Source organism: Melanerpes formicivorus, unplaced genomic scaffold, assembly GCF_026170545.1.
Source record: "Melanerpes formicivorus ecotype bairdi unplaced genomic scaffold, bMelFor1.0.p_v2 SCAF_93, whole genome shotgun sequence".
Taxonomy (NCBI): domain Eukaryota; kingdom Metazoa; phylum Chordata; class Aves; order Piciformes; family Picidae; genus Melanerpes; species Melanerpes formicivorus.
The window spans coordinates 12,615-29,211 of NW_027142445.1; the positions used below are offsets into that span (position 1 = coordinate 12,615).

The window sequence follows — 16,597 nt, forward strand, 5'->3', positions numbered from 1 at the left end:
CACTGTGGGGGCGGCTTGCCCTCTCAGGGACGCCCGAATCAGGCACCTTCCCACACAAGGTTCCTCACAGTGGGCATCTTCCCTCACAAGAACATCCCACGATGGACGCCTTCTCCTCCTAGGGACCCCCTATAGCCGGAGCCTTCCCCTCAGGGACCCGTCGGAAGAACAGAGGCGTCCCGGCAGGCACAGCATGGAGGAGCAGGCTCCATGCAGGACTCTGTGTCGGCTAGGGCAGAGCAGGGACGGGGCTGGCGGGTGGCACCCGGCGTGGAGCGGATCGCTACGGCACTGCGGGGCCGGGCGTCTCCAGCAGCGGGATGCGGGCTGTGCCCCGAGCCTCCCGGCCGCGGGGTGCGAGGCTCTGCCCACGGCCGGGAGCCGAGGAGGCTCGGTGCAAATTCCCCCTCCCAGTCCTTCCCTGGAAAATATTTGGAGCCGTTAGACTTTCCTCGATTTTTATTACCTGAGGGAACTTGACAGAACTTGTAAAGACACAATTGCTATGTAACTTCCACCGGTCTGCGGGGTTGGGTTGTTGTCGTGGGGTTTGTTTTGGGGTTTTTTGTCTTGAAGAAAAAAAATAAATAACTAAAAGAGAACGAGAAAGAGAAAAAGAACAGAGAAAAGGAAACATAAAAGCAAGAAATAAAAGTGAAAAAGAAAGAAAGAAAGAAAAAGCCAAATTAAAAGGCGTTTTGCGAAGCAGAAAACTGACAGAAAGTGGTAAAAAAGAAAAGCTGCGCGGAGGTGAGCGGCGCTTCCTCGTCGTGCTGGGCGCTATCGGCTTTGTCGCGATATCTACGGAGCAGAAAGAAAGGTGCGAGCTCTACAGAAGGCGTCAAACACAGCAAAGAAAGAATATCACCGACGATTTAACACTGTTAACAGCACCAGGGATGAAACCGTCCACTGAAACGTTACCCTTTTATCCCAGTCAATAGGTCGCAAAGTGTCTTAAAATTCATTACTTGGCACTTATTTCATCCGTGAGTTCGAGAATGGATGAGAGAAAAGAATAACACAATAAAAGTAAAAATAAATGAGAAGGTGAAGCCAACCTGAGTGGAACAAAATATATATTGTACTGACACCAAACGCCGTGAGAAAACAGCATCTTCATGTTCTTGTTCTTTTCTTTCTTTTCTTTCCCCCCCTCCCTCCCCCTTTACTTTCTTTTTTTTTTCTTCTTTTTAAATAACTTAAAATACACTAGAAAAAATATGGTCAATATAAATAATCTTGTTTTCATGGAGAACAAATAGATACAAAGCCCGTCCAGCCCCGAAGGTCGCGTGGAAGAGCTTTTCCTCTCGTCTTGGCAAGAAGCATGAAGGGGGAGGCTGATGGTGAAACTGGAGGGGGGAGGGGGTGGGTGGGGGTAAAAAAAAAAACCACACCAAACCAGGTCAAACTGCACCGTACCCCAGGTTAAATAGCTATAGGTCTTTGAAACAATAATAATAATAATTAATTAATAATAATAATTAAGAATAATTAATAATAATTAAGAATAAAGCGACCAACCCAAGGAACCAAAAATAACTCACAAGGTTACGCGAATAGATACACCTTTATGAGAGGAAAAAAAATGCAAAACGTTTGACAGTCAACCATCGATTCACAAGTTATAGCCAAAAATAAACTTTGTTCGTGTGTATCAACATAATTTACATCTACCCAGTACCTCGTCTTGGGACTTCGCCGTGGTGTCAAGCGGTGCTTGGGAATTAAATATTCTTTCTATTTGTTTTTTTTTTCCTCTTTTATTTTTTTCCTCTTTTATTTTTTTTCTCTTTTTTTTTTTCTCCCTTTTTTCCTTTTTTTTTCCCTCTTTTTTTCTTTTTTATGCCCTCAGGACAAAGAGAGGCAACACTCCGCTGCTCTCCTGATGCTTTCCGCTCCTTTTTTATTTCCGAGGTGGGACGGCAAAAGGGGCCAACCAAAAGGTAAGATTTCAGAGCGCGGCAAAGGTAGCGCTTGATCTCCCCTCTCTTTTTCCTGCTTCCCTCCAAGATTAAAAGCGGCAGAACCCAGCCACGTTTGTTTGGTTTGGTTTGTGGTGGGAGGTTTTTTGTTTTGTTTTGTTTTGTTTCCTACTAAAGATGAGGGTGAAGTGCAAGTGAATCAAAGGACTCCATCAATGAAATACAAACACATGCAACCCGGAATGCTGCTGGAGGAAGTATCCCGGACAGTTTCCCATTAGAAATTCGCAGAGCAATCACTGTCTCTCTTTTCATTTTCCCCTTTTTTTATTATTATTAATTCTTTCCCCCCCTCTTCGTCGTCGTCTTTTTTTTTTTCTCTCTCTCTCTTTTTTTCCCCCTTTTTTCCCCTCTTTTAATTTTATGTCGCTATTCCAGACGTGGTTGTTCAACTCAAGTATCTGATGCAAGGTGAAAGGAGGCCCGCCTCTCTTATCAAATTTCTTGTATTAAAGTGAACTTCGCAGAAAAAGGTCAGTTTCAAAACCTGTGAACTTCCCAGCTGCGTGCCTAGTTCCTCTAATTCTTTAAATAACTATATATCTCCCGTCCGTTTCTCCTCTCCCGCCTCTTTTTGTTCTTTTTCTTCCTCTTCTCTTTCTTGTGTTTTTTTCTTTTTATTTTTTTCTTTTTTTTCCTTTTTCCCCCTTTTTTTTTTTCTTTTTTTTTTTTTGTGTGTGTAAAAGGCCCAGGTCCGGCAGGTCACAGCCCCAGGGCAGCGGCGTGTTTCTTGGCCTTGAGGCGGAGGTCGGCGATGCTGGAGTTCTTGCTGGTGGTCTTGGCGGCGGCGGCGGCGGCCACCACGGAGGCGGCGGAGGCGGACTCGGCCAAGGTGGCCAACGGGAGCCCGAAGGGAGGTGCGGGGAACATCATGTAGGGTGCGTGGGCAAGGTGCGGGTGGAGGTGGTGATGGGCGTGGGCCACGGCGCTGTCCAGCTGCAGCTGAGCCTGAACCTGTCGAGACAACCTGCGTGGAAGACATCCACCCACCTACCCACCCAGACTGGGGACACCCCGTGGGTGTCCCCCTGCCACCCACCCGGCACGGCCAAGGGCACCCTATGGGTGTTCCTCTGTCACCCACCCAGCCACCACGACTGAGGGCACCCCGTGGGTGTTCCTCTGAACTCACTCACCCGCAACCAGGGGAGTTCCAGGAGTGTCATCCACCCACAATCGAGGAGGACCCCGTGGATATCACCCTGTCATCCACCCATCATGACCAGGGGACCCTCATGCGTGTCCTCCTGCCACCCATCCATCTACAAGTAGGGCATGCTGGAGATGTTATCCACCCACAACTGGGGGTATCCCGTGGGTGTCCTTCTGTCACCCACCCACAACCGAGGGGGACACGTCTCCCTGTCACTTGCCCACCCACGACGGAGGGGAATGCTTTGGGTGTCAGACATATATAACCGAGGGGGACCCTGTGGGTGTCCCCTTGTCACTCACCTACCTACAACCGGGGGGACCTCATGGGTGTCATCCACCCACAGCCGAAGGTGACCCTGTCTGTTACTCTCCCACCCACCCACCCACAGCCGAGGGGGACCCCGTGAGTGTGCCCTTGTCGCCCACTTGCCTGCTGGAAGGGCATCCGCAGCGCACCCACGTTGACGTACGGAGCCACCCGGCAAGCTTCGAACTGGCTGGCAGCACCGATCAGCACCCCTGCAGGGACGTAGGGCAAGGGGTCAGCGTGGAGAAGACTCTCCCGCAGTACCCTCTACGCGTGTCTGAGCCACCCCGCATCCCCCCTTCTTCCCTCAGTACCTTTGTGGAGTTGGTTTTCTTGCTTTCGGCATTTGGCTCTTCGGTTTTGGAACCAGACCTGAGGGAAGAGGAGTGGGGAGGGGGTGGAACACGGGGGTCACGGTAAAAAAAAATAAACCCACTGAGGGTTAAAAGAAAACCCCGGAAAACAAAGGAACGTGGCTGGGCTCCATCCTCCCGAGCTGCCCCCCCCGCCCAGCTCCGGAATATGAAGGGAAAGGGGTGCGTGGGGGGAAATACAGACATATAAATAATGTATAGAGAGCTAAAAATATACCGAAAACGGTCATTTACAGAGGGCTCGGCAACGAGAAATCACTTTCCGAGCCCCAGCTTCAGCTTTCCACATCAGAGTCCCAAAAGACCTCAAATCACCCCCCCTGATATCTAATCCTGGCGATAATGGGTTTGCATCGGCCAGGCCTGGGAAGATGGTGCTCATTAATACATTAATTAATTAGCTGTATCCTCAAGGAAAAAAAAAAAAGAATAGAAACAAACACAAACCCCAAAATCAACACCCACTCCCCCCCTCCCCCCCAAGAAATAAACCCCCAGGAGTTTGGCGGTTGTGCTTGTTTGGGTTTTTGTTTGCTGTTGGGTTTGGTTTGGGGTTTGGTTTGGTCGTTTGGGGGTTGTTTTGTTTGTTTGCTTTGGGCTTTTTGGTTGGGTTTTTTTTTGTGGGGGAGGGGGTGGCGGTGGGAGGGGAGAGGCCGGTTGGGGGGAAAAGGGAGAATTTTGGCCATAAAAGCTTTGCTCCCTGGAAGTTGGGAATTTCTCTGTGCAGCGGAGTGGGGCTCAGAAGCGGAATAATTATCTCATTATCATGCTAATCTAATTTGCTTCCACAGAACGGGCTGCGCGTTTAGCCAAGAACATCCTTTTAATATTAGGGATGGAATCGCTGGAATAAATTCCCGGAATAAAGTTCTGCTGGCTGAGAGAGGAGTAGGGAAAAGACGGAGAAAGTGCCTGGAAACAGCCCTGCTGAAAGCCAGACTCCTGCACCGTGTCTCACAAGCCATATCCACCAAGAAATTCCCTCCTCAACTACCACCAAACACGGCCAAAAAAAATTAAATAGCCTTTGTTTGTTTGTTTTTGAGGTCTAACACGCGGAGACAAACATAAAGACGATTTTTCCCCCTCGCCCTGTCATTTACTTCATCCGAAGAAAACCTGCCCAAGAGCCACATTTTCCCCTGGAAATTCCCTCCGTGAATCCACTAATCAGCGCGGATCCGCGGCAAAGTAAAAAAAAAGAAATAAACAAAATAAATACTATTGCAAAGCGTTTTCGCGGAACGAGTTTGAAGGGGAAAGCTTTAATCTATGTAAATCTCCCCCAAGTTATTATGCACCCGGCGATTTGGCATCAAGGGAGCGCGGATTATGCGCTGCTGCTGCTGCTGCTGCTGCCGTGGTCTTTGTCGAGCCCGCAGAAGGAAGCACCAAGCACCCTCCTTTCTCCATCCTTCTCAGACAAGTTGAACCCCCTGAACTTTTTATTTTAGGCTCGGTTTTGTTCCGATTTGACGTTAGGAACGGGAGGGGGGGACAAAAAAAAATAGCCCAGAGCTTTTAAATGTTATTCTATTTAATTTGATTAGGCTGCGATGAGCAAAGCTGCTTATTATCAATTTTTCGGTTCAAGGTGGCCGCTGCGTTTCCAGTCCTAAACCCTGCAACAACAAGCCCCACAAGGCAAATAGTTGGGTGCAGATGGTGGCCCGGGAGCACAAAGATCGAGGAAAGGAGAAGGGCGAGGGGGGGGGGAGGGGGGGGGGGGCGGCAGTGTGTGTGTGTGTGGGGGAAGTATCTGTTACAGCAACACTTTAAGAGCTGCAGATGTTCGGGGCCTAAAACTACTCCATGTGTTCAGAGAAATAATGATGACCATCATTTTCTCCGCATTATTCGGACGGAAACACAGAGCAGCAACTACATTTGTCCTCATCTGAGGAGTTCCTTTCCTCACTCTTCTTCTCATCCCGATTAAAGTCGCAGAAATCAGCCCAAGAACCCAATTTGAAAGAACTCGGGAAGGTTAGAACGCGGGGGGTTAAGCTCTTTCGGTGCCTAAAATCGCCTGATTTTATCCCAGATTTCTGTATTCCATGAAGCCGAACAAAGCCGGGCTGTGCACTTGGCTCCGGTTTTTTTTCCCCTGCTGCTTCCCTTCCCGGTTTAAAAACTACGAGGAGAAGCGGGTTGTAAATTTATTTTTGCACTTAGTTGTTAATTTAGTTTATGGTCGTTACATCTATAAAGTTAATTGCTGCGTCCTCCCGGCGAGCCAGAAGCCACCCAGAGAAGGAACCACAACCCACGCCAGCAAAATAGCCACTGCAGCTCCTTGCCGAGGTGAAATGACCGCAGAGATTAAATCAAACACAACGCAGCGAGGGGCAGGGGACTTGCAAAGAGTCAAACCACCGTAACCTCCCCCCGGTGGGGAGAGCGGATCGTACAGATTTACCGGGTGCAATTCGGTACCGGCAGCACTCCCCTCTCCTCTGACAACCCGAGTCAGGCGCGGTGGGGAGAGGGGCACGACCGGCTTTTACCGAGTTGGCTCCTGAACGAGGAACCCACGTCCACCCCCACGGGCACCCCACGCATCCCCGCAGGGTTTGGCTACCTGCACCCTGGCCTCAGAAAGCCCCAGCCTCTGGCTCAGCTCCTCCCGCATAAACGCGTCCGGGTAGTGGGTCTCGTCAAAAAGCCTTTCCAGCTCGTTCAGCTGCTCCAGGGTAAAATTCGTCCGGCTCCTCCTCTGCTTGATTTTCGTCTGCCCTTCGTCTTCCATCGCTTTCGCATCCTCCTTGCGCTCCTTCAGCTCTGGGGACACTGGGCACGACATAGGCGGCAGTCAGACTCGGCTGGCACAGGGCACCCCTATCTTCAGCTCGGAGGGGTAGGTTAGGGGGTTAGCCCCAGCTCATCCCCGAGCCCTCCGGGCTGGACACCCCCCCCACAGCCCGGGGCCGGGGCCTGTGCTCCCGGGCCGAGCTAGGCCCGCCCGCCTCGGCCTCTGCCTTTTCCGGGCCCCGCCGCTCGGCTCCGTTAACCGCTGGCGTTGGGGAAAATGGGGGCCCGGCGGGGCCGCTTCCCGCAGCCTGGCATCCACCCGGAGGGTCCGCACCGAGCCCAGCCCTTCCTCGGGCTCCGGGTCTCCAGCCCGGGGAGAAGCGCAGCAACAGGTCTCCGGTGCTCTCCGCCGATCACCGCAGCCCCTCCGAGCCCGGTTCGCTCCCGGGTGGATTTCTTTTCGTTGCTTAATTTTTCTTCCCGAGATTGGCCCCGGACCGGACCGCCGGTGTCGCTAAGCGGAGCCCCGCGGAACCTGCTCGCCGCAGAGCTGCCCGCCCGGCCCTGCCCCGGCCCGTGAGCATCAAATTTGTTTATTATCCCTTTTCTCTCAGTTGTTTTTTTTTTTTCTCCCCGGGGATGCTCCCGATTCACCCGTGTTCCACCGCGAACGTTTGCCCGAACAAAAGCGGCGGCAGGGTACGGCGGATCCCAGCTTAGCGACAGGAATAAGCTCCGCGGATGGGCGCGGAGATTTCCGCGCTGCTCCCCGCTCTTCCCGCAGCTAGCGAGAGCGGCCCCGGTACGGGCATAGCCCCCGGTACGGAAAAACAACGGAGAATTTAAGAAGAAATCCACCCTGCGTGGAACAGTGGGGCGCGGAGATTGGGCTGCGCGTCGATAGCGCTGCTCGGGCCCACGCGTGTCCGCGCAACCGGGACTCACAGGAGGGAGGAACGAAAGGGCCCGCCCGGCCGGGGTTTCGTTGGCAGCGGGGCTTTCCCGTGGGATGCTGAACGACAGTGGAGCGCGTTAGGAGCAAGTTAAATGTTTGTTCAAATATTTTAATGTAAACTTCGGGGCTGGCCGCCTATTTCCCGTAACCGGGAAAGGGCGGAAAGCCACCCGTCAACACCGATCGCAGCCTCCCCACGGGCGCTGCCGAGCCCCTTCCCCCCGCCGCCGCGGGTCCGTCTCTCCCGGTGCGCGTCCATCGCCCGCTCCCCGCGTCCCAACCCCGACGGAGGGTATGGGGAAGGAAAGAAGGGGAAGCCCCCGGTGCCATCGTTACCGTCGCTGAGCTTGGGGGTGGCTGCCTCGGCGGCTCTCTCGGCGGCGGCGTCGGGCTCCCGCGGCGGGGACCTCCCGCTGCCCGCCCTTGCCGCGGGGCTGCCCGCTTCGTCTCGGCCCGGTTCAGCCGCGGTTCCACCGCTCTCCCTCGGTCCTCCTCCTCCTCCTCCTCCTCGCAGCGGCCCGCTCTCCAGCACCTCCCGGTAGGTGATGAGTTCCTTCTTCTCCTTCGTTTTGGGATCAAACGACTTGGAGACAAACGCCGTCAGCTCTTCCATGGCCGCGGCTCAGGGGCGCGCTGCCCCGGCTCCCCGGGCGGGCATCCACGGGGCCGTTTCGGGCCGTTCCGAGCCGTGCCGTGCCGCCCGACGTGCAGGGCTCTCGGGGTCTGACAGAGACAGCCGCGATTCAAGTGGCACTATTTATACTTTGCAAAGCCTGCCCCTTGTTCCCAGAGAATTACCTCCCCTCGGAGCTCTGAATGGAACCCCCTTTTTTTTTTGATTTTTCCCCCCCGCCGCCCGCCCGGTTTCGCCGCCCGCCGCGGGGCACTGCGGCCAAGGCACCACCGGCCCACCCGTCCCCGCGAGCTGCCCTAATTAATTTAATTAGGAGCGGGTCCGTGTGCCGGGTCCCGGGCGAGAGCGGAGCGGGAGAAGGGGCCGGAGCTGCGGGGGAGTGGCCAAAGGACGGGGATGTGGTGGGGGGGTGCGCAGGCTCCGCACCCGCGGACCGCCCCACGTAGGTCGGGGCGGCCCCGGGAGGGGGCTGAGGGGTTGTCGCCTCCCTCCCTCCCTCTGTATGGGGCAGAGGGAGAGCGGGAGTCTGCCCGTGGAAGCGGCCCCGAGGGAGCCGGAAAAGTTCCTCCGTGGATGCCCAAATCCACTGAATAAATGAAGGGCTAATTGCCAGTGACAATAGAACTGCAGCGGGAAGGGTTTCTCATCCCAGGCATCGGATTAGGGCAAATTCCGCTATTTCTGGTTAATATTGTTTTCCCTTTGTTGTCGGAATCCCGTTAAACCGTTACTTTTGTGGACACATCTTGCCCCTTTCCCACCTTCCCTAGAACTCTATTAAACGATTCCAAATTGTTTAACTCCTGTTTATGGAATTGATTTTTCATCTGACCTCTGGGATGATGACTTTACTTAAAAGAGTGTTTATTTACTTGAGCAGGATGGAATTAACATTTCATCAGATCCAATTAAACACGCAGCGACGGCGATGGGACACGGTTTACGGTTACTCCGTTCCAGGCAGCCCACAGGGTTCCACCGCCGGTGAAACGGGCCCGCCGGTGTCCCCGCCCGTTCGGGGGGGAGGAAATTTTTGGTACCGGGTGAGGTGGGGGGCACAGGACAGCTGGCAACATCCCGCCCGGGAGGATGCTCATCAGCTGCTCTTCCATCCATGTGTTTTGTTTATCCTCACGCCACACTTCGTGCTTCCCGTGACGGGGTGCGTGAGCTCGGGAACTCGCCTTAAACTAACCGAATTCGGTGAAAACCAAAAATAAGCGGAGGGACGAAATCGTTTGCGTTGCGTTCCTCGCCGTTGCCCGGCGGAGACTGAGCTCGGCCCGGCTCTATGGGTGGCGGTTGGGGTTCTCCCTTTCCCACTGCACACCTCAGCCGCGATGCCGTGCCCACGCCGCGGGGGGAAGCGTTGCCCCCCCGACCCCGGTTAACCCACCCCCGTTAACCACTTTGGGCTGAACACAAGGAACCCTCCTCTCCCCACGGAGCCTGTCATCCGCGGCAACGCGCCGGTAAGTCGTCGCGGCCGTCACCATGCCTCAGCCAGCGCACCGAGCGCTGCCTGTGGGCACCGGGGACTCTCAACCCCGGGACAGGGATGGGGCGGGGCGCGGGGCTGGGGGGGGTTCGCCCCGCCGGGGCGGCTAGAGCGTCTGTCGCATCGATTGCTCGGCTCTCGGCGACGCTGCCTAGGCCTCAGGCCGCACTCGGCGGTGGTTTGCTGCTGCCTGCCCGCCGCCCAGGAAGGCGCTGCGCTCAAACCGGCAGCCGCGGCCCGGCCGCTCCTTTGCTCCCCCGGCTCGCTCCGGCCTCTCCACCCCTCAGGTAACACTGGTGGAGCCCTGCGGTGAGCCCACCCCCGGCAGGGACGAGGCGAGGTGCCGCGGGGTGCAGCCGCGGGGGCCGGGAGCGCCTTGCGGCCTGCTGCGGTTGCCGGGGCCGCGGCGGCTCCGGGCTGCGGAGCGGGGTCAGGGAGCGGGGAGCGGCGGCCGGGGCTGGCTTGCGTGGTGCTGCCATGACGCCGCCGCGGCCCGGCCGCCCCCGGCTGTGGCGGGGCCCCGGGACGGCGGCCGCAGGCGTGGGAAGGCTGCTGCTGGCTTCCCGCCGCGGCCCTCTCGCCCTGGCCGCGGGGGTCTCGCCGCCCTGCGGGGCTCGCCCGCCGGGACCCGCGTGGGAAGGCTGCGGGTTGCTTCCTGTTCCGAGCCTCTTGTCCCGGCCGCGGGGGTCCTAGCGGTGCTGGGCTCGGCTTCCCGGCAGCCTGGTGCTGCTGGGAGCTGGGGGTTGAGGCTGGGGAGCGCCGGGGAGCGGGGGTGTGTGTGTCTGTGATAGCCAGCAGCGCCGAGCAGCTGCCTGGGAAGCACAGCCCGGCCCGGCGGCGCTGCGGGAAACCGACTGCCCTGTCAATTGCAAGTCCCTGTGCCCTCTGGCTGTGTACTGGCAGCACCCCCGCCCCGTGCGAGCGGGGAGCACCCCCGTGCTTCTGGTGGAGCTTGCTGACCCTGCTACCTGCCCTCGGAATCTGCTCTATGTTTTGATTCCCTGGGTGATAAGAGAAGCAGGCTGCCCGGGGAACTGCGGGAGTCGCCCTCCCTGGAGGCGTTTAAAAGCCTTGGAGATGGGGTGCTGAGGGACGTGGTTTAGTGGTGACCTGGTAGTGCTGGGTTAAGGATTGGAATGGTTGGTCTTAAAGGTTTTCTCACTCCAAGAAGGACATTGAGGGGCTGGAGCAGGTCCAGAGAAGAGCAACCAAGCTGGGGAAGGGTCTGGAGAACAGGGCTGGGTGAGGAACAGATGAGGGACCTAGGGTTGTGCAGCCTGGAAGAAGGAGACTGAGGGGAGACCACCTGGCTCTCAACAACTCCCTGTCTCTCTTGAACTGGGGAGCCCAGAACTGGACACATAGTCCAGCTGTGGCCTCACCAGGGCAGAGAAGAGGGGCAGGAGAACCTCTCTTGACCTGCTGCCCACACTCTTTTTCATGCACCCCCTATTTATACCCTTACAAATTAGTTGTTCCTTCATGTTTTCCAATGAGGCAAAGGGTGACTGCCTACTTTTATCCAGGGACCATGTTTCTGGAGGACTTGGAACACATTTTACCTCAGTTTGTCTGCTCTCCTGCCTGAAGGTCATCTCCTGGTGTATATTCTCTCCTCCAGATGGGCTCACAGTTCAGCAGGAAGGGAGGGGACACTGAGGGGGTGGATTTTCCACCTGTGCCCTTAAAATTGGTTAGGATTTCTTGAAAGGATCTTGTTTGTAGAGGTGCTCCATGAAGGTGTGGTTAGTGATGACTGCAAGTCAGTTGTAACCAGTTTTCATAGTAGCTAACAGACAAAACCTGTTTGGATCTGGTGCTGATCAAGCATGGAGGTTGTTTTGTCCCCATGGCTTCTGCTTTTAGCCCTTTCCAGTCAGCCAGGAGCTGAAGCTGGGAGGGGCAGCACTCAGGGCAGCTGACTTGTATTAGCCACAGGTGTATCCCATCCCACAAACCTCCTCTGGAGTATAAAGGGGGGAGTTTAGCAAAGACAGGACCTCCTTTTCCTGCCCTGCTTCCTTGTAGGAGCTCACTCAGCATCCTGCTCCTGAGAGCTGTGTTCCTGAGTATTGAGGCTGTGATATGTTCACAGGAGAACTTTGTGTTGGTTTGGCTGCTGCTAGCAGGGAGAAGCTGATGGGAACAGCTCCTGCCAGGGGCTGGGGGGCAGAAAGGCTCTGCCTGAGACTTGCTCCTGGGCACACCAAGGGCACTGCCACAGCTCGTGCCACACCTTGGGCACCTACAGGGAGGAGGGACAGGACAGGTGAGCCTCAACTGCCCCCCAAGGGACTGCAGCCCATGGAGGGCATCTTCAGGAGCAAGCTGAGGGATCCCCAGGGTCCAGCCTCTTCTTCCCTGGCTGCTGTCCCAGCAGGACTTTGTCCCTTCTGCCTTCCATCCCCATCCTTGTGTGCCTGAATGTGGTTCCCCTCTGCTGCTGAGTGCAGTCTGGGACTTGCCCAGTGCCTGCTCCCAGCATCAGTGGTGCTGTCCTTGCTGTCAGGGCTTGGGTTCCATATTGGTTTGTGTCTCTATCCCATAGCATTGTTCTTTGCCACCCCATCAGTCTCTCTTCCTTCTTCCCTTTGGGTCCTGGAGAGCCTCTGGCACTGTTCTGGTGGCCAGCCTAGCCCTCATCTTTGTCACACTGTTGAAGCTATGTTTTTTCTAGAGCAATGTGTCCTGTATCATCTGTTTCAAATGCAGGGTGGAGGTTGCAGGGCTGGTAGCAGGTGAGCTCATTTAGCTTGTTCACAGCCTTACCAAATGCAAAGAGCTGGTTGGAGATGGTTGATGTTGGTGTTTCTCTTGGCCAGGCACAGGTGTGTACTTGTACTTGACAAAACTTCAGCAGAGATTAACTATTAAAATCCCTGAGGTCCTCCAGGCCAGGGATTGAAATATTATCAGGTCCAGCTGTGGGCCCTCCTGTTGCCAAGCTCTTCAGTGTGAGACAAACTGCAGGCCTTCAGCATGCTGAAGCTCAGAGACATTCACCAGAGCCTCCAGGAGGCTGGAAGCAGCTCATTCAAGTGATGATGTTCCAGCTCGGGCTTCAGCATGAAGCTGCTCTAGTTTCTGGTGTCTTGAGGTGCATCTTTTGAGCTCTCTGTGCTCTGCTCTCTGACCAGAGCACTTTGATCTAAATTCAGAAGTGACTGAGAAGTGTGTGGCTGAGGGGAAGCTTTGGGCTGGGTGATGGACATGAATGAGCCTTGCTGATGTGGTGGTCAGGAGACTGCCTCCTTATGAATGCCTGGAACATAAGCCAGGCTCTAAGCTGATCTGAACCAATCTGTTTGCTGCTGGGGCCTTTCAATGTGCCTTTCCTTCCTCCCCTTCTCCTCCTAGTAATTCCTCAGCAGGGCAGAGTAGAGAGGGAGGAGGACCTCCCACACCCTGGTGATTCAAGTTTGCACATATAGAATCATAGAATTGTTTCAGCTGGAAAAGACCTCAAAGATCAAGTCCAGCCATCAGCCCAGCACCACCATGGCCACTAAACCATGCCCTCAAGTGCCATGTCCACACCTCCAGGGATGGGGACTCCTCCACCTCCCTGGGCAGCCTCTGCCAATCCCTGACCACTCTTGCAGCAAAGAAATTATTCCTCACCCCCAACCTACCCCTTCCTTGGCATAATTCCAGGCCATTTCTTTCCCTTTTATCACCTGAGACTCGGGAGGAGATTCCAGCCCCCAGCTGGCTCCAGCCTCCATTCAGGGAGTTGTAGAAAGCAATAAGGTCTCCCCTCAGCCTCCTCTCCTCCAGGCTGAACAGCCCCAGCTCCCTCAGCTGCTCCTCCCCAGCCCTGTTGCCTTTCTCTGAACACCCTCCAGCCCCTCAATGTCCTTCCTGGAGCGAGCAGCCCCAAACCCAACCCAGTATTTGAGGTGAGGCCTCAGCAGCGCCCAGCCCAGGGGCGCAATCCCTTCCCCCCTCCTGCTGGCCACACCATTGCTGATCCAAGCCAGGCTGCTGGTGGCCTGCTTGCCCGCCTGAGCACGCTGCTGGCACGTCTGCAGCTGCTGCCCACCAGCACCCCCAGCTCCTTCTTTTCACCGGGCGCCTTCCGAGCCGCGCCGGAGCATCTCCCGGGGCTGCTGCGCCCCGGGTGTTGGTAGCCCTGAGCCCTTCCTGCAGTTTGGAAGATCTGTGCGTGTGGATTTCTTTGGGCTTTTTCTCCCCCACAGCGTGCAGATGGGGCGCCGCTCCTCGGACACGGAGGAGGAGAGCCGGAGCAGGCGGAAGAAGAAGCACCGCCGGCGGTCGTCTTCCAGCAGCTCCTCGGACAGCAGGAGCTACGGCCGCAAGAAGGCAGGCAGGAAGTCCCGGTCCGGCTCCCGCGGGAGAGAGCTCCAGCCGCGCTCACACTCCTACGAGAAGAGGTGGGGTGCTGCTCACCTGCTGCTCACCTGCTGCAGCTGCTGCCAGCCAGGCGCTCTCAGCTGGAGTCGCTCAGGCTGGGAAAGACCTCCCAGGTCGTCAAGTCCAAGCCTTAAGGCAGCGCTGCCAAATCTCCCCCTGCAGCCCCTGAGCCACACAGATTCACAGCATGTTAGAGGTTGGATGGGACATCCAGAGAGGGAGGCCAGTCCCCTGCCAGAGCAGGATCGCCCTGGGTAGTCTACCCAGGAATGCATCCAGGCATGTATTGAAAGTCTCCAGAGAAGGAGGCTCCACAACCCCCCTGGGCAGCCTGCTCCAGGGCTCTGCCACCCTCACTGGAAAGAAGTTTCTGCTCCTGTTGAGGTGAAGCTGTGTTCAACTTTGTGCTCACAAACCAGGGCCCTCAGCACCATATCTCCATGGCTTTGAAACCCCTCCAGGGATGGGGACTCCACCACTGCCCTGGGCAGCCTGGGTTGTCCAGGGAGGTGGTTGGGGTGCTGTCCCTGGAGTTGTTTAAGCCCAGGCTGGATGAGGCTCTGGCCAGCCTGATCTAGTGTGGGGTGTCCCTGCCCATGGCAGGGGGGTTGGTACTCGATCCTTGTGGTCCCTTCCAACCCTGACTGATACTATGATAACAATATGGGGGAAGAAATTGTTCCTAATGTTCAGTATGAAAGGCAGAGCTCCAGCAAAAGTTGCCTGAGGTTGCACCAGGGAAGGTTTGGGTTGGACATGAGGAATCAAACTGAACAGATGGTGGCCAATTTAGATTGAGACTGGGGATGAGGAAGAAATTCTTTGTAGTGTGGGTGGGGAGACACTGGCACAAGTTGCCCAGGGAGGCTGTGGATGCTCATTCCCTGGAGGTGTTCAAGGCCAGGTTGGATGAGGCCTTGGGCAGCCTGGGCTGGTGGGAGGTGTCCCTGCCCATGGAGCTGGATGAGCTTTGGGTCTGAGTTTTCCAATGCAAGCCATTCTATGTATCTGTGAATTCCCGTGGAGCTGGAAAATGCTCCTAGTGTCCACCTGCCCTGTCCATGTGTAAGGAACTGCTCCTGCCAAGCCTTTACTTGGCAGAAGGATGGCAGTGAGGGACAGGGCTGCTTGTGGATGTTTCTTGGTTCTTTTTTATCCCTTCTTTCTTGTGTTCCTGCTTAGCATCTCCATACAGCCCTTAGGGGACACCAGGAGATGATGTGGGCTTCGATGCCAACAAGATGCTGATGAGATGCAGCTTCATGAATCCCTTTAGTCCAGTGCAGGCATGGCTACCTCACAGATAAAAACAGAGCTCTGAGGCAGATTAGAGCCTGGACCAGCACCAGCTGACTTAAATTGAATCCAGAAGAGAGGAAAGTGTCTGCTTTTAGGATCTGGCTGGCACCTTTGCTTTGCCCTTAATTCAGGCTGTAAGTCACTGTGACAGGCTGGGATCCTGCTGGGTTTATCCCTGACCCCTCAGAATGAAAAGCAGCAGGCTGTAAGGTGACTGCTCTGGATTTAGCAGGAGCATTGTGTTCCTGTGTCAGGTGAAGGCTTGTTCTGTAGCAGTTCCCTTCCATCCCTCTTCCAGTGTGGGCTGCTGCAGCACTCCTGGTCCATCACCTACCTGCTCCTTTATCCTAGCTGAGCTCACATCACTTCAACCACATCCTAAACTGCAGAAGTGTTTCCATGTGGTGCTAGGTTTGAAGAACAATTAAGCAAAATAAGGGCTACAAATATGAAGGTTCTCACAAGGATTGTGATTGTTTAGTTAGGTGTTCAGGAGTTGGAGGGGAAATGTTAAGATTGAGGCTTGGAATTTGTCCCTCTCCCCAGTTTAGGGTTTAAAGATGTTGGAGCAAGTCCAGAGGAGGCCACAGAGATGCTCCCAGGGCTGGAGCAGCTCTGCTGTGAGCACAGGCTGAGGGAGCTGGGGCTGTGCAGCCTGTAGAGGAGAAGGCTCCAGGGGGACCTCAGAGCTGCCTGCCAGGACCTGAAGGGATCCTGCAGGAAGGCTGCAGAGAGACTTTTGCTGAGGGGGTCTGAGCCAGGCCAAGGAGGGAATGGTTTGGAGCTGAGACAGAGCAGGGTTAGAGTGGAGCTGAGGAAGAAGTTCTTCAGTGTGAGAGTGGTGAGCCTCTGGCCCAGGCTGCCCAGGGAGGCTGTGGAGTCCTCTGGGGAGCTTCCGATCACCACGATGGGTTTCTGTTCTAAATGTTTTCTTCAACATCAAATCTAGTCTGGTGGTCATAGAGGTACTGGGCAGGAGGTTGAACCTGATGATCTTAGAGATCTTTCCTAACCTTAATAATTCCATGAGGTTTGGCAAGGAGGTGAGGAGCTGCAGCGAGCTGCTCTTGAGGCTGGAAACCATCAACAGCTGAGTTGTGCTCCTGGCTTTGCCCTGGGGGTGCAGTGCCTGATTCTAGGCTAACCAGCTGTCTTCTGATTCTCCACCTACCCTTTCTGCATCTAGCTTGGACTTACCAGCTCCTGAAGGTGGGCACTGCCCATCTGCATGGGAGTTACTTCCTCCAGGCTAATGGGATCAT

The 16,597-nt window shown here is 55.5% G+C and overlaps 2 protein-coding genes across 2 annotated transcripts in view; one reads left to right on the forward strand and one right to left on the reverse strand.

The window, feature by feature from the left end:
- Window positions 1–490: 490 nt before the first annotated feature.
- Window positions 491–8,370, reverse strand: SHOX2 (SHOX homeobox 2). Its single transcript, XM_068165789.1, has 5 exons — window positions 7,867–8,370; window positions 6,406–6,614; window positions 3,765–3,822; window positions 3,574–3,662; window positions 491–2,942 (listed from the first exon to the last, which is right to left on the reverse strand). Exons 1-5 carry the CDS (start codon window positions 8,141–8,143, stop codon window positions 2,691–2,693), a joined length of 885 nt encoding a protein of 294 aa, XP_068021890.1. The 5' UTR covers window positions 8,144–8,370; the 3' UTR covers window positions 491–2,690.
- A 1,498-nt stretch (window positions 8,371–9,868) lies between these two features.
- RSRC1 (arginine and serine rich coiled-coil 1) overlaps window positions 9,869–16,597 on the forward strand; it is a 170,600-nt gene continuing 163,871 nt past the window's right edge. Inside the window, exons 1-2 of the mRNA XM_068165813.1 lie at window positions 9,869–9,949; window positions 13,862–14,056. Of these exons, the coding sequence (XP_068021914.1) occupies window positions 13,869–14,056 (188 nt within the window). The 5' untranslated portion in view covers window positions 9,869–9,949; window positions 13,862–13,868. The remainder of the gene's footprint in view (window positions 9,950–13,861; window positions 14,057–16,597) is intronic.